General features: G+C 41.2%; 2 protein-coding genes across 2 annotated transcripts; one reads left to right on the top strand and one right to left on the bottom strand.

Annotated features, from left to right (window-relative positions):
* Positions 1-6,768: 6,768 nt before the first annotated feature.
* ikzf5 (IKAROS family zinc finger 5) lies at positions 6,769-13,208 on the top strand. Its single transcript, XM_056291851.1, has 4 exons — positions 6,769-7,214; positions 9,897-10,062; positions 10,653-10,826; positions 10,985-13,208. Exons 2-4 carry the CDS (start codon positions 9,930-9,932, stop codon positions 11,953-11,955), a joined length of 1,278 nt encoding a protein of 425 aa, XP_056147826.1. The 5' UTR covers positions 6,769-7,214; positions 9,897-9,929; the 3' UTR covers positions 11,956-13,208.
* Positions 13,209-13,963: 755 nt separating this feature from the next.
* On the bottom strand, positions 13,964-19,838 carry LOC130122818 (deleted in malignant brain tumors 1 protein-like). Its single transcript, XM_056291850.1, has 14 exons — positions 19,175-19,838; positions 19,023-19,043; positions 18,721-18,795; positions 18,472-18,570; positions 17,754-17,798; positions 17,557-17,655; positions 17,418-17,453; positions 17,127-17,271; positions 16,623-16,831; positions 15,985-16,163; positions 15,601-15,828; positions 15,169-15,329; positions 14,369-14,616; positions 13,964-14,170 (listed from the first exon to the last, which is right to left on the bottom strand). Exons 1-14 carry the CDS (start codon positions 19,230-19,232, stop codon positions 14,130-14,132), a joined length of 1,644 nt encoding a protein of 547 aa, XP_056147825.1. The 5' UTR covers positions 19,233-19,838; the 3' UTR covers positions 13,964-14,129.
* Between the last annotated feature and the right edge of the window lie 1,372 nt (positions 19,839-21,210).

The raw sequence follows: 21,210 nt of genomic DNA, 5'->3' as shown, positions 1-21,210 counted from the left end.
TCTGGCCATTTTGAGCGTTTAATTGACCCCACAAATGTGATGCTCCAGAAACTCAATCTGCTCAAAGAAGTGCCCATCCAACCAATCCAACTTGTGGGAGCTGCTTCTGGAAGCGTGGGGTGCAATTTCTCCAGATTACCTCAACAAATTAACAGCTAGAATGCCAAAGGTCTGCAATGCTGTAATTGCTGCAAATGGAGGATTCTTTGACGAAAGCAAAGTTTGATGTAAAAAAAATCTTATTTCAAATACAAATCATTATTTCTAACCTTGTCAATGTCTTGACTCTATTTTCTATTCATTTCACAACATATGGTGGTGAATAAGTGTGACTTTTCATGGAAAACACAAAATTGTTTGGGTGATCCCAAACTTTTGAACGGTAGTGTATATGTATGTATGTATATGTATGTATGTATGTAGTATGTATGTATGTATGTATGTATGTATGTATGTATGTATGTATGTATGTATGTATGTATGTATGTATGTATGTATATGTATGTATATATACATGCAAGTAAATGGATGTGACCAATGCTGCTGATTCCTTGGGGGTATTCGAAAAGGGTGATGGTCAAATTAATTGATTATCAATTTATCATAGCAGAACTGTTCGCTTAGAGGAATAATCACTCATCGATTAAGGGGAAATGGCTTTGAATTCGTTTCAATGATGACAGACTTTGAGGAGTAATAGTGTAATTTGTCACTTGTGACAGTCTATTTGATTGTTTTCCATATTTCAGCCTTGTGGAATATTGGACAGAACCATGCCAGGCTGTCAGGGCCTGGGCAGGGTGTGTGTTTGATTCTTTGACTGGTGCTTTAATACTGTAATAAGGCAGTTAGAGGAACACTCAGACTTCCTAAGGTGACAGCGGCTTTATCGTGCATCGCCTCATAAAGTCCCATCATATCTCTTCCCCACAATAATCAAATGGCTGTTTAGTGTGCCTGTGTGTGTGTGTGTGTGTGTGTGTGTACAGTGTGGCATTTGTACATATGTTTGTGTGGGTGGCACCCGCATGTAAATTTGTATGTCTTAATTCATTCACATTACAGACTGTATGTACGAGTGTGTGTGCACGTTGGTGTGCGTGCATGTGTGTGTGTGCGTGTGTGTGTGTGTGTGTGTGTGTGTGCGGTATAACTTGCACGTGTGTTATTGTGTGAATATTTGGGTTGAAGATCCGAGAACACACAGAGACCAGTCCAGTATGAAAACAGTTTGATCCTGGTTGTGGCAGAGATATTACCCTAAGGCGAGTCTGCAGGTTTTTATAAGAAAATGTGTTTGTAGTCTCCCATTTAAGTGCATCATTTCTCTTCTCGCTCCTATTCCCCACCTAATGCGCCGGCAGCTGTGGTCAAGCTTAGGTCAATAAAATGTCTGTCTGTCCATTGAGTTGCCACACCTATCAAAAGATGAAAGTTAGTCTGTAAAGGAGAGATAGAATTCAGTGGGGAGAGAGGGGGCCCATTCGGTTACACATGCAGGAAATTAATCAAGGAAATGGGGTTTGTGGTGTGCCTATATCACACCTAATCTATCCTTTGTGCACATTTAGACGGCTCCAAGCCTCACCAATCGAGAGCAACACGCTGGCTTTATGAAAAGCCACTTGTTCCCTGCATAATTGGGGGGGGGGGTCTCGGTGCCGAGTTAAATGGGAGGTGGGGGTGACGGGAGAGACAGTCTTGTTTGCCCGTGTAAAGTGTGATCCAGATAATACCATTCTCATCAAAGGCGGCAATTACATTCATTACAGCGGCGCAAGGCGCGCCTGCAAGGAAATTAAGTGGTGAGAGGAAAGAAAAGCTTAATATATACCTCCTTTATCCTATTCCCTACCTCTTAGTTCTTTTTCAAATGCTCCACGTGGAGCGGGAGACCTCAAGAAAGAAGAAGTCTCAGTGGAAGAAGAATAAATCTTGTCAATGCCCCCTTCACCTTTCTGCCACCGAGAGGCTGCTCTGTCCTCTGTTCCTCCGGCTGCACTTGTCCAGGATCAAAAAGCTCTTCTGGGAGGCTAATCTCCTCTGCAGCCTTTATGTAAGCCCAGCAAATGACATGGAGTCTTAAAAAACTGCTTAAATCCCAATTTCTTTCAGGGAAAGAGGAGCAAATCGATTGTCTCGTGTCCTGGAAAACCACAAACGGCTCGAGCATTCGAGAGGGAAAGAGAGCCTTTTCATTTGGGTCTTTTAAATCTGAATTAGGGCAAGTGGATAACGCCGTGACTCGTTCAAAGGCAGGTGTTGTCTTAAGGCCCGTTCTGCATGCTGCACACATTATGTTCTGTGTTTTACCATCCTCCGTCTTTGCATTTAAAGATTACACATTAACAAGGCATGCAATATCGGAATTGTTACTGAGTCAAAGTAAACGTGATGTATTATAGAGATGCTATGGGGGAAGTATAACAAGCTCAATAATCCACGTAAGGAGATCACAGAAAGCTGACTCAGTTCATCTGGACACAACGTTTATTAACCATTGTAATGCTAGTTAATGGTTAATTTGCATATGAAACCGATCGTTGGTTTCGGTCGTTGTGCCACTGTATTGTTTATAAGGATGGGGATACCTGCAGTCAGTTGAGACGGAAGAGGTCACTTGGCCCTAGAACCACCGGGATTTCACTCCTACCTAAAACGACCACGGGCGGTCAACATGGCCGCCAGTTTATAAACTCTATATTCTGTCAAGATAAATGCCCAGTTGAGATATTAATGCATGCATATTGTAGCGAATTCGGGGGACAACGCAAACCTAACGCTATCCGCTCGACTAAAGGGTCAGACCCGAGAGCCAGCGGCCAGCGTGTCTTCTTACCCATGCACGTTACAATATGTAAGTATGTCTATTAGGAAACGGCTGACACCTAAGTTAACATTTTAAAAACCTTAATACTATTTTTAAACAGTTTAAACTTCAGAGAGACATGGTTGGACTTGAATAGCAAAACTGAAAAAGTGAAATTATTGCAAAACGGAAAACGCATATTGCTAATCTAACAAACGTATTAAGGCCTATAAAACGCGAAATGTAAAAAAAAAATAAGAAAAGATAAAGAACTGAAAATAACTACTGAAACAGTCCCAAACAACGACCGTAACCTTAAAAACTACTTGAACGACCACGGGCGGTCATTTTGACCGCCACGATTTTTAAACTCTATATTCTGTCAAGATAAATAAGATATTAACGCATTGCATATGTTAGTATGTCTGTTAAGAAATGACTGACTGCGTTTTAAGAACTTTAATACTATTTTTCAAATAATTTTAAATGGCCGCTGTCCAACGCCTGTGAATACTGCAACGCCTCGGTGGTAGTCAAGGTGCGTCTGAAACGGCGTCTGTACCCAGACATGTTGGAAATAATCCAAAATCAAGTTTAGACTGTTACTCCGCCCTTGACAACGCTAGTTTGTTTCTAGGACAGAGCAGTGAACGTTGCGAAGGAAAGGATGCGACCAACACACGTCATCAATGACGCGCACGATCACGCGCAAATTACGATCGGACAGTTTGACCGCTCATGGTCGTTTTAGGTAGATCTTATGATAACTCTTTATGTGCAATTGATAAAACTCGGCCCTGTGATGGTCTGGCAGGTTGTCCAGGGTGTCTCCCCTCCTGCCGCCCAATGACTGCTGGGATAGGCTCCAGCATCCCCGTGACCCTGAAAGCAGGATAAGCGGTTGGATAATGGTTGGATGGATGGATGGATGATCTAAAACTCGTTTCAATGCAAATATATGCAATTTTAGGAGCATTCCGGGAGCGGCAGGTCTGTATCTTTTTTATTTTACACAAAGTTATTATATTGTAACGTGCATGGATAAGTAGACACGTTGGTCCTTGACTAACGGGTCGGACCAATTAGTCGACTGGTTAACGTTGCCGCTTGCGGAGCGGGAGACACAGGTTCGCGTCCCGGCTGTGGCGGCTCCCCGAATTCGCTACTAATGCTTTGAAAGTTCAAAACGGTCATAATGACCGCTTTGGTCGCTCCTAGTGCTGGGTAATGAAACGTTTCTCTCTAAATAAATGTTGTGTCCAGATGAACTGATTCAAATTTCTGTGATCCCGACAGATGTATTTACTATTTTACAGCCAGCAGGTCGGTGTGCAGTTAGCTGCTCGCCGTTACAATGAAACGTAAGCATTTTGCGATATTTTGTATCACGATACTGAAGCGTCTCTCTGGAGCTCCCGGATCACTGCTATGCAAAGTCGCTCTATGTTACCAAGTGTCTGGCCACAGTCTCAAGCGCTGTAAATGCCAGGCCTGGCACCAGTATATTACCTGTTCTCAGTCTCATTAATACACACTCACTGCCCTTTCGCTATACTGCCCAATATATTGTGCAGTGGACATGTCATTAATGCAAGTTTGACCAGTCATTTCCCTTTAGTATTAGCAGCCCTCAATAAACTTGTCATTCAAATCAAAGGGCACACGGGGGTTGTAACTTTGGGTAACACTGGCATAGAAACACACCACAGCACAATTTACTTTTGACTATGATTTCTCTGGTAGAGCTTGAAAACAAAAAAATTATAAAAAAATAAAAACATTCAAATGAATTAGAACACTGGAAAATATGCACTTTATCTTCTCCTGCTGACAAATCATTGTAACCATACATGAATTATTCAAAATGTTCTGGCTGCATTTGAAACCTGAGCATAATTAAATTGCAATAAAATAACATCGCGTCGACAAGCTATTAGAGGGTGATGTAATTGACTGCTTTGATGGTCAAGGTTCAACCCGTGAGGTCGACTGTCACGTCTTTCCTGTTCCTTTACACGTTGTCTGGGGATTTCCACTGCCAGCTAGCATCTAAGGTTACTTGTCTCATTGCTCTCCTATCTGCGTCTGCGTCAGTAGTGGCAGACCAATTATTTGGGGTGCTCTTATCAATGTCACCTTCATTGGGGGTAGAAGAAACTGGGTACATCTCAAGCTTTGCTATGTCCTGTGTGTTTAAACCGTCAGCTGTGGCATGGAGAGGCGTTCAGAAAGGTTTCACCGGTGAAACTTGTGCGCCACCTTGTGTCCAGATAAGGAACTAACGCGACTGGGGCAGCAATTGATTTATCGCTCTTAAATCTAACGGCTGACTACGTGTATACACGTATACGTATACTCAAGACGCTGTCTGGTTCACACACACACACACACACACACACACACACACACACACACACACACACACACACACACACACACACACACACACGCTTACATACTGTCGCACTGTATGTTGACACCAAACAAGAGGCTCGTGTTACAATGTAAAAGTTCATCACCGGTAGCAGGTGTACATTACTGCTGCAGAACGATTGTGCCAGCATTAGGAGATGTACCTCTGAAAAATGATACAACAACCTCACTTAGCTTGGTCATTTATCATGCTCTCCCCAATAGTTTTCCAACAACTTTGACACAAATGGAGCAATGTGATCTTCATCAGACTGCTTACCAGTGAATTATTGATTGTAGTAAAACATAAATTAGTCGAAGTGAATCGATGTGATGAAAGTGCAATCTCTGTGCCTTATTTGCCACTTGCACGTAACCGCAGGCCGTACAGTCCAAAGTGACCAAAAGTGTCTTGTATGGGCTCATGTCATGCATGGCTGTCAATGTAAGGTTACTTCATTGGTTTGTGTCTAGAATAACAGACATGGTTCATGTTTCTGAAATGTGAAATTAATCATTTTGTGTATTTTAAACATGTATTTTCAGTATTCTCTTTGACTTAATAAACACCACATATTTGGTCTCAAATATTAATTTCATTTTGCAATAAAAAACAAACAACATCAACAACATAAAATATATAGCGCTTCTGCCATAGACTAATTAGTGATAAAAACTGACAGCAACTGATCAAATTGGGAGGATTTTGTCATGAGGCCACAGTTGGAACCAGTGAAATCTTTACAGATAAAACAACAATCAGACTGCAAAATAAAAGGATTCAGGATGCTTGTTAGTTGTCATTCATTTACAACTGGACGCTCCAGTCTTGACAGACGTATCCTGATATCATTGGGTGTACATGTCAGCTACCGTTCAAAACATTTGGGGGCAAAAAAATATATTTAAAAAATAATAATTGAATGAATACATATTAACTGAATCAAAAACATAAAACTCGACCCTAACTGGACAACATGTGATTTTATTTAGTCTGCTTGAGGAAGTGGGTACATTTGTATTCTTTATGGATGCTCAATGTTTGAATGTACTTTGGGCATTCTGAGCAAAGCAAATTACATGCATAAGTACTGAGTAACGTTAATTAAGTTTTGACTTGTAGACTAGGCCCAGCTCTGACGCTAGCGTACTAGCTTGTCACACACAATAGATTGAATAAAACATCTTTTTCGAATATGAAACGGCAAAGTGAGGAGATCACAGTGAAGGCATATGAGACAATAATCATATGCAACAATGCCCACCACGTGTATCAAATTGTACTTGGCAGTTGTTAGATTAATAAATAAATGTGGTATTGCAGTAACTACTACTATTGCAGTAAATTCAATCGAAATAATTACGTAATCATTTCGTATATCTTTACATACCATGCACAAACATTTTAGCTATATTCTGTGTGTTGTACCGCGACAATGGCGAGTCTCATCGCTTTTCCCCTAGGAACCTTGCTTCACGGTCATGTTGAGTCTTTAGCGGGACGGTTTTCAGTGGTGGACACTGCAAACTTTCACCCCTGGTACGGATTTATTGTTTTGATTTGGCTAGTTAGCCGTTTTCTGCGTCATGGTGGCGACGCGGCAGACAGGAAGGGTGTTGAAGTGATAGCGCACCTAGATCGATTCAAAACTTACCAAACCAAAGAAAATGAGGAATGTGCAGATGACGTACCGGCGCGCCTTTGCTGACGAGGGAAAGATGTGTCCGAGATAAGTGAGCTAATGCTAGTTGGCAGGCTAACGCAGTGTTGGCGACAACATGACGATAGGTACCAGCGTATGACAAGCCACAAGGCACCGGACCAGTCACTTTGTATTCTTTGTCAGTTAGTAACTGCGCGGATAATTTAACCGATTTCCCGGAATAGAAAGTATTATAGTAATAATTCATTTTTTACAATTCAAATACAGTTAAGTTACATTTCATTGACTGTCTCTTAAGGACAGTTACAAAGCTTTGGATACCTGTTAAGGTTAGTGATGCTGACCAGATGTTTGTTGTTGTTGTTGTTGTTGGTGTTCGTGTTCAATGATATGTGATTGCTCAGTTACATTTCCTCGTTCTAATGCTTTGTCAGTCTCAAAGATAAGAGGGTTGTGAACGCCTGATTATCAATTGTCTACCTGACATGCCAGTCTTGGACAAATGTCCTGATTTCGGTTGAACATGTCAGACACCACTAAAAACAAGAACAATAAAAAACTAAATGTATAAATTGAAAACTGAATTAAGATAACGTGAAACAAGAGGTCACAGAAAATTGAATCAGTTCATCTGGACAATGTTTGTTGAGAGAAACGTTTAATCATTCATCTAAGTGACCTCTTCAGTGTCAACTGACTGCAGGTATCCCCACCCTCATAAACACTACAGTGGCATAACAACCGAAACCAACGACCAGTTTCTTAATCTCAGGATGTACCACATTAACTTTGTGAACAACCACATCAAGTTCACCAGAGAGGATGTGAGAAATGACAGGTTAGCCTTCTTAGACTGTGAAATTGCAATTGGTGATGGGAGACATTTGATTGTTGATGTTTACTGTAAACCAACACATACTGATCAGTACTTACAGTTTGATTCTCATCGTCCACTGGAGCACAAACTGGAGTCATCAGGATGCTGTACCACCGAGCTGACAACATGCCCACCAACACAGTGGCCAGGGAAGAGGAGAAATCCCACATTAAACATGCCCGGATTAGGTGTGGTTATCCTAACTGGGTGTCTGTCAAAGCCAGGAAGACGCCCCAACAGTGCACCAGACAATCAAAGAAAGGAGAAGGACAACAGCTGCCTAAGTGTAAACCAGTGGTGATTCTGTATGTTGCGGGAGTGTCAGAAAAGTTGAGACACGTATTTGCCAAACACTGCGTCTCAGTTGCTTTCAAACCCCAAAACACGTTGCGCCAGAAGTTGGTCCACCCCAAAGGTCGGGTCCCCTGGCACATACAGAGCAATATAGTGCTGTTAAGTGCCAGGAGGATTTCCATGACTTGTACATTGGGGAAACTAAACAGATGCTTGCCAAGAGGATGGCACAATCCATCTACAGGCCAGTGGCCACTCTTTCAAGCATGAGGACGTGGTAAGGAGGAACGCTGGTTTGAACGGGGAGTCAAAGAGGCCATCTATGTGAAGAGGGAACGACCATCCCTGACCTGGAGGGGGGGGGGGGGGCTAAGAGTACATCTTTCACCATCTTACAATGCTGTGATTGCAAACATTCCCAAATCGTCTGTGAATAATACACATGGCCATTGAAACTGTAGTTAACGGTCACGCCCATATTTGCATATGAAACTGGTCGTTGGTTTTGGTTGTTATGCAGCTTTATTGTTTATAAGGGCGGGGATACCTGCAGTCAGTTTAGACTGAAGTTGAGCCGATGGCTTTGAGAGGATGTATGATGCCTGAGTTGAGCCGGTACCATGTCATGGAAAAGGGTCACTTATGCCCCTTTCCCACGACATGGTAACGGCCCAACTCGACTCGACTCGCAGAGTGTCGTTTTCCATTACCGTAAAAGTACGCCCTTAGTGTAGCTGGTCTGCATTGATTTTGGTACCCGTTCGTTTTGCGTTTTATTTGGAACCTCAACAAAGGTGGTACCAGAAAATTAGTAACAGTTACCAAAATGCCGGTACTTTCTAGTAATGGAAAACGGAAAAGTCAAGTCAAGTTGAGCTGGTACCATGTAGTGGAAAGGGGCATTAGATGAGTGATGAAACGTATCTGTCAGCAAACGTTGTATCCAGATGAACAGATTCAACCTTCTTTGAGCCACCCTGGGATGGTTGTTCCCTCTTCACATAGATGACCTCTTTGACTCCCTGTTCAAACCAGCGTTCCTCCCTATCAAAGGATGTGCACATCCTCATTCTTGGAAAGAGTGGCCACAGGCCTATAGATGGGTGCGCATCCTTGATAGGGAGGAGCACTGGTTTGAATGGGGAGTCAAACAAACAGGCCATCTATGCGAAGAGGGAATAAACATCCCTGAACCGGGGGGGGGGGGTCTAAGAGTACATTTCTCACCATTTTACGATACAGTGATTGCAATTATTCCTCAATCCTCTGTGAGTAGTACCCATTGCCATTGTAACGCTAGTTAATGGTAATGGCAATTTGCATATGAAACCCATCGCTGTTTTCAGTGGTTATGCCACTGTATTGGGGATACCAGCAGTCAGTTGAGACTGAAGAGGTTACTTAGATGAGTGATGAAACGTTTCTCTCCGTAAACATTGTGTCCAGATGAACTGATTCAACTTTCTGTGATTTCCTTACTTGGATTATTGAGCATGCATAAAGATAAAACTAGAGGGATAGCTTAATTTGGCAACAGGTGCTTTTGTTTCAACTCCAACGAAATGAATAAAATGTGGATTCTTTATTAATGGTTAGAAATTAGTGTTAGAATTTACTTTAACGTGAATTCTTTGTCGAACGAGATATATCGTCTTTTGCCAGTCCAAATGGGCTATCAGAATGTGATTGTTGAATGCGTGATCCTTTATGTGACCATTAGCAAAATGTGATCGTTGTACATGTGATCCTTTATGTGTGACCATTACATTTGCCCTTTTCCATACTTTGTTTGTGGAGATTTCTTGGTGTCACTATAATCCATGTTGAAATGTCATTGCAGTGTTATATACACTTAACATTCATCACCCTTTCAATGGGAGAGGAAAAGCCGGACACTTTGGACTTTGTAAAGGATTTCCAGGAGTATCTCAGCCAGCAAACTCAACATGTGAACATGATATCTTGTTCTGTGAGCGGCGTCAAAGAGGGGGACGAGCAACCACCTGGTAACTGTGTCTTGTGCTATTCAGGATTTCTCTGGTTGGTCTGGTTAGACTCCTAAAAGTTGTTGCCTTTTGTATTTGAATGGAACTCAGTTAATCTTGAGGAAAAACAAAGTATGCTTTGTGTAACTGAAATGTTCTTTTTAAAAATGCCATGTTGGCTGCACTCTTAATTAGATGTTAAACAAAAAACATGCACTTTTATTCTGGTCACTATAATCTGCTTAAGAAATGGTCATCCTTATCTCGTTTATCCTTAAATAGCCAGTGAGTGAAAGAAAGTAGTTGGGTGTTATTTTATTTTACTTTGGCAATACTTATTATCATTGCTAGTATTTTGTCTTCACTGCAGAGAAACATACAGTTTCTCAAGTTAAGTGGACATAATATGTAGTGGTGATGATAAAACATTTCACATATAGTTTTGACGGCCACTGAGTTTGAATGTGTCTGCTTTTAGAATATGCCACTAGTAATCAATCAATTTTAGCTGATCCCCAAACTAAAGTAATGATTTGTATAGTATCTTCTTCCCTGTTGTTTAGCATTTAAACTCTGGCTGTTTTTTGTTTTGTTTTTTTTTCTGTGTGCAGACTGTAGCCAAAATGGGCTGGATCACCCTTCAGTGGACATGTCACTGGAGGACAGTTCAGGAATCCTGGTGGATGGCTTTGAGAGGACGTATGATGGCAAGCTCAAGTGTCGCTATTGTAATTATGCCACCAGAGGCACAGCACGACTCATTGAGCACATCCGCATTCACACAGGTGAGTGTGAACAAGACCTTCCAAAATTTATTCTTGCTTCCATCATTTTCTCTACATTGATGTTCCAGTTGCACAGTTACATGATTTTGACAAGTTTATTTAACTTACTGCTGCAACTTTTCCCTGCTAAATTTTTGTTTTCTTCCAAATATAAAAAGGAGAGAAACCCCACCGCTGCCACTTGTGTCCATTTGCTTCAGCTTATGAGCGACACCTGGAGGCTCATATGCGTTCCCACACGGGGGAGAAGCCTTACAAGTGTGAGCTGTGCTCCTTCCGCTGCAGTGACCGCAGCAACTTGTCACACCACCGTCGTAGAAGACATAAGTTGCTGCCAATGAAGGGTGCTCGCTCGCTGTCCCATAAAAAGATGTTAACTGCCCTGCAGAAAAAGGCGAGTTCTCTGGGCTATGGTCGCCGCCTCCTCATCAATTTCAGTCCACCCTCCATGGTGGTGCACAAGTCTGACAACATGAATGACTACTCCCATGAGCTGCCCCACCTACGCCAGGGGACCTTTGATGAGCAGAGTGGGGCAGGTGAGGATGGGAGCTCCAGGGATGAAAACCACCATCACCACCCTGATCTGGTCATGGATAATCCACTGAACCAGCTATCCACCCTGGCTGGCCAGTTGGCCAGCCTCCCATCTGATGTTCATGCCCAAACTGAACCCCCTGTGTCTCCTGGAGCCGAGTCTGTGGTTGACGAGAAACCCTTCCTTATCCAGCAGCCCCACCCAGCCACGGCTCCCGTGGCTGTCTCGGCCAACACGGTTCATGTCTCCTCCTCCTCCCCCATCACCCCTGAGCATAGGCCGCCTCCCCAAAGCAACTGTAGCCCCGGAGTGGGGCCCTCCAGTGAGCACAGCGGGTGCACCAGTACTCCCAGCATCACCAACAGCCAACCCAGCACCCCGGCTCCAGGCCTACCTAACCCACACCAAGAGCCCCAGAGCCTGCTCCACTGCCAGCACTGTGACATCTATTATCCTGACAACATCCTCTTCACCATCCACATGGGCTGCCATGGCTATGAGAACCCCTTCCAGTGCAACATCTGTGGCCACAAGTGCAAGAACAAGTATGACTTCTCCTGCCACTTTGCCCGGGGCCAGCATAAGCAGTGACTGAATAACTATCAGTTGAAATAACTTTTTTTAAGTGATGGAGCTTTGTTCTATTAACACCTTGTGATTTTATTTATTGCTTTTAAACGACATGATTCTTGCCTTGATGTAGCCTAGCCTTGAAAGTTTTTTTTGCTCTGACTTGAATTTGGACAGGCAGGAAGACTTAAAACATTGCCTACATGTGAATGGTTCCATTTCATACAATATGAGGTGCCCTACAAATCTACTGAAAAGGGATGTAGCAGTGGTAAATGTTTTATCCAAACATTTGTAATCATCAGCATTCCTTGAGTAATATTTAACCATTGCTTAGGCGACATTAACATTGCAGTGAAGCTGTGTACCTTAGAGTGGTCTAACTGGAGCTCAGTCAGTTTCATTTCAGAGTGCTTGGTGCATTCCTAATCTTTCTTTACAGTGCCTGACATTTATTTTCTTTGGTGTTCTTGCTTGACATGACTATTTATAAGAATTATAATTTGATATCCTCTACCAAATGTAGTTAATTTTGCCAGAGCCATGCTAAAAGAATTTGGCCACTGTAGTTTTAAACGATGGCTGCATAGCTCTGCTCCACGAATGCTGCTACATTACAGTGAATTTCATGCCAGCACGCTTCCTTTTATATTTTTGGTAGCAATGTGGCATCCATAATACATTGTGGCCAAACCCTTTCTATCAGTGGTTTCTGGAATGGCCTAAATCAGGGGAAAATTATGAATGGGGAATTTTTAAAATTGTATAGTTTGTAGTTCTCCATGTAGTACCCTTAACCTAAATCATGGCAACTTTCACGGGATTTGCTATAATGGTGTTATGGAAAACAAAGAAGAGCTTTTTTTAAATGCTGCCTTACACATTTAGACCCTTTGATATTTTACCAAGTTATTTGATATTCAGCATTTTCACTTTTAGAGCAGTGTTGCCTTGTCTTTTATGTCTCTGTGAACCCTTTTTTTCTTTTTTTCCAGAATTATCAAGTAGCACCAGAGATGCTATGGTCTAGCCTTTGTGAAAATATGCCTTGATATCTCCCATTAATGGTCTGCATCTCAGCAGTTCTCTAAATATTTACTGAGTATTGTATTCTGAGTGGTTGGATAGATGTTCAGTCAGTGTCAATAAAAGGGTGAAATTCAGTCGCAGAGGAGATAGCTGCTTTAGCAAAGTTTGTTGTTTTGTATTGGTGGCTGTTATGTCTGTTGCTTAGCAACATGTTTGGAGAATATAGTTACTGTTTCTAGGACCAATTGCCTGTCACCATGCTTACCAGTACTTATTGCATCTAATGACAATAGCCTGTTCTCTCAGCGTGTCATAGGTGGATAGATAATGGTGGATGTTGAAGTGTTTTGCGATTATTCTCTCCCCTCTGGGATGACACATCATTTCAGTGTGAGAGATTAAAGCTGAACTGCACGAGTTTTCCATGCGAGTAACTACTGGCTTGTTAACATTCAAAATGTCCCTTGAGCAGACGTAGTGTGTGTTGACAGGCCCTGCTGATGGTATTGATAAAAGTTATTACTTTCAAAAATGTTTGGAAAATCTTAATCCCAGAAAATTGAATCAATTCATCTAGACACAACATCTAGTGGGAGAAACGTTTCATCACATTTCTCTCACTGAATGTTGTGTCCAGAAGAAATTATTCAAATTTCTGGGATTTCCTTACCTGGATTATTGCGCATGCATCGAGACATTATTTTTTATTATTTCGAAGGCTTCAATTTTTATATTAAAGGGCTACAATGTTTACATCCAGATTTCAACACAGCAACTTGGAGAGGAAACTCCGTTATGTTAGTGTTTTTGTTATGATACAGGGACACACTTTCCTCACTGGCAGTACCGGTGGCCAAAAACTCTGCAGTTCATCTTTAATCTTAACTAATTCATAAGTAAAGTGTTTGCTAACATAACCTCTTTGTCTTATTTGTTTTTTGTTTCCATCTTCTTCACATTCAGCAACTGAGATCTCATAAAACTTTGATCTTAAAATGTGACTCTTGATAAAGAAAAAAGTTCGCTTTTGATGATGCTTTTAATGGCTTTGCTAAACATGAAGGATCACAGAGGCAACACTGAGTGTGATTAAAAGCCATAATCAACTGAAGAGTAAAAGTACTATTGATTAGAAAATATGACAAGTAGGTCTCTGAAGAACGATATTAAGCCTTGTCCTCCTCCTTAGGATTCTCTCCATCGTGGCCTTGAACATTGTGAGGGAATGACAATGAAATGGCATTTTCAGTAATGTTATTTGTTTTTGTTTTTTCTGCAGTTTTCACACTGTAAATGCAACACATCAGAAAACAGACATTCTGTTGTCCGTTTTAATTATCAGCATAAATAATATTTGTTGCAATCCAGTTTTAATTTTTAAACTCTTATACAAATGGCCACTTACCTTTGAGTTTGATGGGACCCAGGACCAGAGTGTGGCTTTCATGGTTTGAACCACGCAGGTCTCTGATTTTTCGTTTGTTGCAGCCATGGCGACAACGGGAGTTGTAGTCAGAGGCTGCGCAGATGATGACCTTGCACTGCAGGTAGACAGAATCGTGGGCTCGCAGAAACTGGAAAGCCTTGAATTTAAAACGGATGTAGCTGTGGGTACCAGAGGTGTAGGCATAGTAGGTGTTGTCCTTTGGACATCTAATAGTGAAACAAAGGCAGCATTACTGGATGATACAGCGCATTTACGTGGATGCTAAATTTTGTATAATTTCACTTACCCATGAGAGAGTTCCTGTGTCTACCAAGCAACTCTAACTTTGTTTGAGCCCAAATCTTTTTTATATGTTTTTTTAGAGTATTAAAACCCTCAATCATTTTAGTGAGTTTGCTGACATCTAAAAGCTAAAGACATGCCAGGGTTGCCTTCATACTCTTTGATGTAAGCATTGCACGATTAACACAGCTGCAGTTAATGGCATTTTGGGTTGATTGGTTGTAGGTGTGACCGAAAACCAGCATTGACAATATTATTGACAATTTAGTGTTGGCTTGCTCTGTCTGTCAGTGTTGATAGGTGTGCTGGCACACCTAAATCAAACAGACCCATTTTCAATGTTATTAGCTGCAGCTGTGTTTATCCTGCTATACTTACATCAGATAAGTTTTAACCTTCAGATGTCCCTAAAATGACTGAAATGGTTTAGGGTTTAGGTACTCTTTAAGTAGCTGACCCTTGTCACGTCATCTTACCCATCGCGGATAAGCTCATAGGTTCTGTTATGGAAGTCATGGGGTGAGGGTGACGCCACACATGTATCCAGGAAGATCACCAGGCTGTTGTCATTCCCACTCAGCCTCACCTGGATGTACATTTCTTGGTCGAGGGTCACCATGTATGGAACCTGAGTCACCTGTGATAAGAGAAAATTAAAATCCAAACTCCAATCAGTTCCTTCTCCAATTAAATGATATTCGAACAACATTGCTCTAATATATACATTCTTGTCCCGTGACCAGTCATGTTTAAAAGCAATTCCCCAACAAGATAATCTCAACATTGTAAGGATGTTGTGCCAGTGCGTTTGAAGATATATTTTTACAGGCTCCTAAATGTGGAACTTATTAATGATGTCATATTAACACCCAGAGAGGATTTTTTTTTCATTTCTTTTTCATTTTTACCTGATAATAAAAGTTGCTGGAGGTGTAGAACGCCATGGTCCCATTGAATTTGCCTGTGCCTATTATGCTGCCGTTGTCATGGTTGACAGCGTACATGATCTGGACCATTGTGTCCTGCTCCATACGACAGCCCACATGGAGCTTGAGGAAAGACTGGCGTGTGATTTCACCATAGTTGGATGTGTAGCTAGAGACGGCATTGGTATACACAACTCTGCCTCTTTCAAACTGCACAAGGTAAAAATATGGTCAAAAAATATTGTCACTCAACTCTAGCTTCCACTGACTCAGATGTACAACTCCTGTCAAGTCAATAAGTTGTGGGAGAATGAATATGAGATGTATCATTATGGGGGATTTTCTAGAAGGTAATGGGTTTCCTACCTTTCGCTCAGTGCCACAAGTGTTTATTGGGAAGCTGAAGATGACTTGGTAACTGGAAACTTTGGGTCTGCAATACGGGTCGTTCAAATACAGACTATAGCCATCATAGTAGCCCATAGAGCTCAGGTAGGACCTCGAAATCACAATAGTCATGTTTTCTGATGAGCACTCCACACGACCTGACAGAGGAACGTGTTGAGATCAAGTTGATCAATTTTCGTGGTGAATGAAATACAAATATGACCCATGCTATGTTCAATCAATTTTTAGGTCTCTTTAAAGGTTGTTTGTGCTATCTGGACCATTCTATTTTCTCTCTGTATGGAATTACACTTTGATTTACTGCTTTACAGTTGAAAAAACAAAGCTATGTGTTTACCATTCGCTCATTCTGGTCAATTTTAAGGCCTGTTTTTAGGAGGAAATTGAGGGGAAAATCCTAATACGTCAAAGATAGTTGTTTGGAAGTTAGTCAATAGGAGTCAGGAATTTAACATATTCGCTTATCGGTAAGAGTGTTTAACGTCACATGTCAATGACTGATAGGGGTTTAGTTGTCCTGATGAGTCAGTTTGATTGCCTGGCTAGAAAACCTCTAATGTCCAACTTACAGCTTACTGTAGTCGAACTCGGCTTACCTGAGCTTGGTGTTAGAGTGCTTGTGAACTCAGCTTTGAACCCTCTGCCAACCATGGCGCTGTCACTCTGGAAGACAACAGTCATATAGTTGGAGGAGGACTGAAATTCATTCAAATCTTGATTGTCGCATACTTTTCCCAGAGATGGTGAATAAATAGATGACCCATCGTAGATAGTGATGTAGTCACAGGTGCAGCAGTGTTCCAGCCTGGGTGTGAAAACAGACGTCTATCAGACGGTGACATATTAAGGAAAAACGAGTCAAAAACATTTTTTTTTAGTCTTTGATAGCTAAAAAAGATACCTATTGTTTATAAGCCTATCTCTCAACTATGTGTATGATTTCTCCATAAGTAAACAATGAAAATGAAATTGAGGTTTTCATACATGTACCTTTTTTCATTTGGTGTTATAATCATTATGCTGTTCTGTTTTTTTTGTTTTTTTTTACATAAATTTGTGTTTGCCAAAGGCTCCAAAAAGTCATTGGTTTTTCTACTTACTGCACTTCAGTGAATGACAGATGGATTCTTTGGCCATAAGAAGTTGTTAGCTGCCACACACAGTAAGCATTGTCATGGTAATAGCTTGGGTAGTAGGGGCTGGTAAAGGACCCAGAGCCATGCAGGGAGGCTCCACAAGGCTTGGCTGAAAGTGGAGGAGACGAGTCTTTCTTACCATTTTTAGTTCAGGCTAGTGTTGAGATTCTACCATCGTATCACAACTAACGATCGGTGATAATATGCAATTATTTTGCTCGCTCTGCATGTTAGGGAAGAAAAGCGGAGAAGTACCTGAGATTGGCATGACCGTTGTGGATGAGCAGAATCCTGTGTGATATAAAAAGATGGAATTCAGTATCACTTGTGTCAGAAGCTGTAGACAGTGACCACCAGTGGTTTTCGGCTAATGTCTGGTGGACATAACACTTACTGTAGTAGTCATAGCAGCAGTTGCCATAGTGTTGACAAGAGCTTGAGCAGGAGCAGCTTCCCAGGTTCATGCCACAGTTGTACCGACAGGAGAGCCAAGCTGAAAAAAGAAGAAATGTATTGTCTTATTCAAACCATTTTTAGGTTCACTGGTTCACAAATAGAATGGAAACTTAAGCTGCAGAGATGTTGAAGTACCTGTGGTGAAGTATGCTGGTCTCGTTGTGGTTACTTGGCAGTAGGCTGCATGACAGAAATTTCAGTCATTATCTGACACAAACTTGGTTATTTCAATGCTTTGATGCTGTTTCTGTAGGTGCAATGGATAAATTCAGACAACATATTGTTTATTCTGCATCATAACTACTAAAGCCAATGGCTCTCAGCACTTAAATTAAGTCACAGCAGTAGTTGCCATAGTATTGACAAGAGCTTGAGCAGGAGAAGCTTCCCATGTCATTGCCACAGTTATAACCACATGAGAGCTGAGCTGATAAACTTTTCACTGCTCGCGTTGTTTAACGCATAAAATGAAGCATCTTCTATTCAGTCCGCATCCTGCACAACAAAGGGAAATGTCAAGGTCACTTTGGACACGTCATAATACAAGAATAGAAAGGCTCATTGCTACAGCAATGAGAAGTATCTTCATTTATTATTCCTTTATTATTGGGTTTCACTGATTATTAGAAGGTTTTCAGTGCCAAAATGCTAGATGCTATAGTATAGCATAGCATAGTACAATATAGTATAGTATAGTACAGTACAGTACAGTGTAATACAGTGTAACACAGTGGTCCCATAGCAGTAGGCTATGGGATATAAAAAGATTAAATTCAGTATTGTGTACATTCAAGGTCATGCGCAGTGATCACCAGTGGTTTCTTGGCTAAGCTTTAATGGACATAACACTTACTGTAGTAGTCATAGCAGCAATTGCCATAGTATTGACAAGAGCTTGAGCAGGAACAGCTTCCCAGGTCCCAGCCACAGTTGTACCGACATGAAGGTCGTGCTTAGGAACAGAAGTATATTGTGTTACTAAACTGTCTAAAAGTGACTACACCTGCAAACTATTGTAAGTATAGATATACTTGGTGGGATATTTTTGGGGGATAAAATAAAGAAACAGTACTGAACAAGATGCAGTTTATGATGAAAATACCTGTTTTAACATTGAGATCAGCTGGATCAGCTGTTCCCGTTGGATCTTCGGGTGCTTTTGTTGGGCTTGCTGAACCTGTTGGACCTCAAATTACTCGCTTATTAAGTCAAAAGACCAAAAGCCATGTTAGGTTGTCTGTCTAACCAATTAAAATGTATTTCATAGATGCTGATGTCTCCGGTGCGGCTGCATCCCTTGGCTGAAACCAAGTGAATGCAAATCCAATAGTGCAATGTGTGATGTAGGGTTACATTTCAAAGATCAGTCATACTAGTTATATTAGTTATATTAGTCAAACTCACCTGGTGTCGACCTGTCTTGCCCTGAAAAATGTAGCGGATGGTTAATTGTATGAATGAAGTATATGCCCTCTTGGTGGAAACAAATGATACATCACTGTCAGAGGGACAGAGGTAGACAATGGCATAACATATAAAGAATGGCTGAACAGTACCTTGCACAAAATGTGAGGTGAGCGCACCACAAAGAACCAAGAGAGGCCACAACATCATGAGTCCCACTTCAGTCAGACATACTCCAGTCCCATTATGTGACCACTTATATACCCAGGAGTCTTCCTTGTAACACTCGTAAAAGTTTTTGTTGACTGAATGTAAACAATTAAATCCTTGGTCGTGAGAAACCCACACCTGTGTTATCTAATATTGATTATCTGATATTGATACTGATATTTATATAATATTTGTCTGTGAAAGATAAAATGTTTCACTTCTAGTTTCAGGAACTGTTATAAGGTACTCTCTGAAAATGTACAATAGAATTTCATAAAAGGTTTGGGAACTCACCAAGAATACACCAAAAGGGGAAAAGGGATGTTCATCTATACTGTATCTGTGTCTTGAACCATTTAGATTTGATTCAATGAAAGAATACTGAAATTAAAAAAGAAGTTGAAGAGCAACGTCTGCCACTGATCTCTGATGCCATGCAAATGTGTAGGTACATTCATTGAGACTGTGCATGCCAAACATCAAGTATCTGATATAGCTCCACAGATGATGAAGGATCAAAAAACTGTGAAGTTCAAGTTCAACTGTATTGTTTTGTGTATTGGAATACAATGAAATGCTTGTGCTCTGGCTCTCCCTGCCTTAACACAAAGGACCCCCCCCCCATTAAAAAACAAAACAAAATACTACAGACCTACACAGACTATGTTCACATGAATTCATATGTTATAGACACAATATAGAAAGTACACGACAACACAACAATGTAAGGTGCACATGGGTTTGTCAGCTGTTCAGCAACCTGACTGACTGCTTGTGGAATGAAACTATTGCTGAGACAGATGGTGTGTGAGTTGATGCTCCGGTGATGTTAAATAGATGAACAGAGCGAGAACAGAACATGAGCGAGGTGGCTGGTGTCCTTAATGATGTTTTGGGCATTCCTTTTGCACCGAATGGTGTAGATATTATGAAGATGTGGTAGTTCCATGCCAGTGATTTTTGCTGCTGTCTTTACAGTCCTTTGAAGTGGTCTGCAGTCCTGAGCTGTCAGGTTGCCAAATGACACTGTGATACAGCCTGTCATGACACTCTCCATGATACTGCCGTAAAGGTTCATAACAGTTTTGGTATGAATACCAAAACTCTTGAGACACCTCAGAAAATACAGTCCCTTATTCAGGGTGCAGTTAGTGTTGAGAGACCATGTGAGGGTGTCTGTGATGTGTATACCGAGAAATCTAAAACTGTCCACAATTTCAATGGATGACCCACTGATAGCAATAGGAATGTGATTTCCGCTGATGCTTCTCAAGTCAACAATGATTTCTTTTGTCTTATCTTTAGAGAGAGGTTGTTATCATGACACCATATGGTTAAATCTTCCACTTCCCTCCTATAGGCCCTCTCATTACTGTCGGTTATTAGTCCAGTCACTGTGGTGTCATCTGCAATTTTCATGATGCTGTTGTTGTCACATTTGGCAACACAGTCGTGTGTATACAGACTGCACAATAGGGGACCGAGACAGCAGCCCTGAGGTGTGCCGGTCCTAAGAACTAATGTGGATGAGTATATTTTACCTATTCTGTCCTGAAAGACCATCCAGCTGTGGTTACAAAATCGTGAAATTTTCAATCAAATAGTTTCATGCTTCACAAACTGTCAAAGGTCAGTTATGTACCCAACGAAAAACTCTCTCCAAAAAAAAAAATCCATTTTGTTTGTGAACTGTTTGTGAACTTGCCTTTGAGATGTTCAAATATACGTTTAGTCTATCTTCTGATAAAGCTGAGACAACTGTGAATTCCACCGAATAGTGAGGATGAGCACAATGCTTTTAAGAATTACAATTGATTTTATCTATATTAAGAATTTTTTATGGGCTTTTGCTGTTGCTTGTGTGAATTTCTGTTATCAAGCCATGCTAGCAGCAGAAAATGAAGCTGAGATAAGCAATATTCCATTTCAACTCACAGACACTGTAATTTGCTTTACTAGTTAACTAATATTTAGAATA

This window comes from Lampris incognitus, chromosome 13, assembly GCF_029633865.1.
Source record: "Lampris incognitus isolate fLamInc1 chromosome 13, fLamInc1.hap2, whole genome shotgun sequence".
In the NCBI taxonomy this organism is placed as follows: domain Eukaryota; kingdom Metazoa; phylum Chordata; class Actinopteri; order Lampriformes; family Lampridae; genus Lampris; species Lampris incognitus.
The sequence above is the reverse complement of the archived record's forward strand: the minus strand, read 5'-3'. Positions and strand labels throughout refer to the sequence as shown.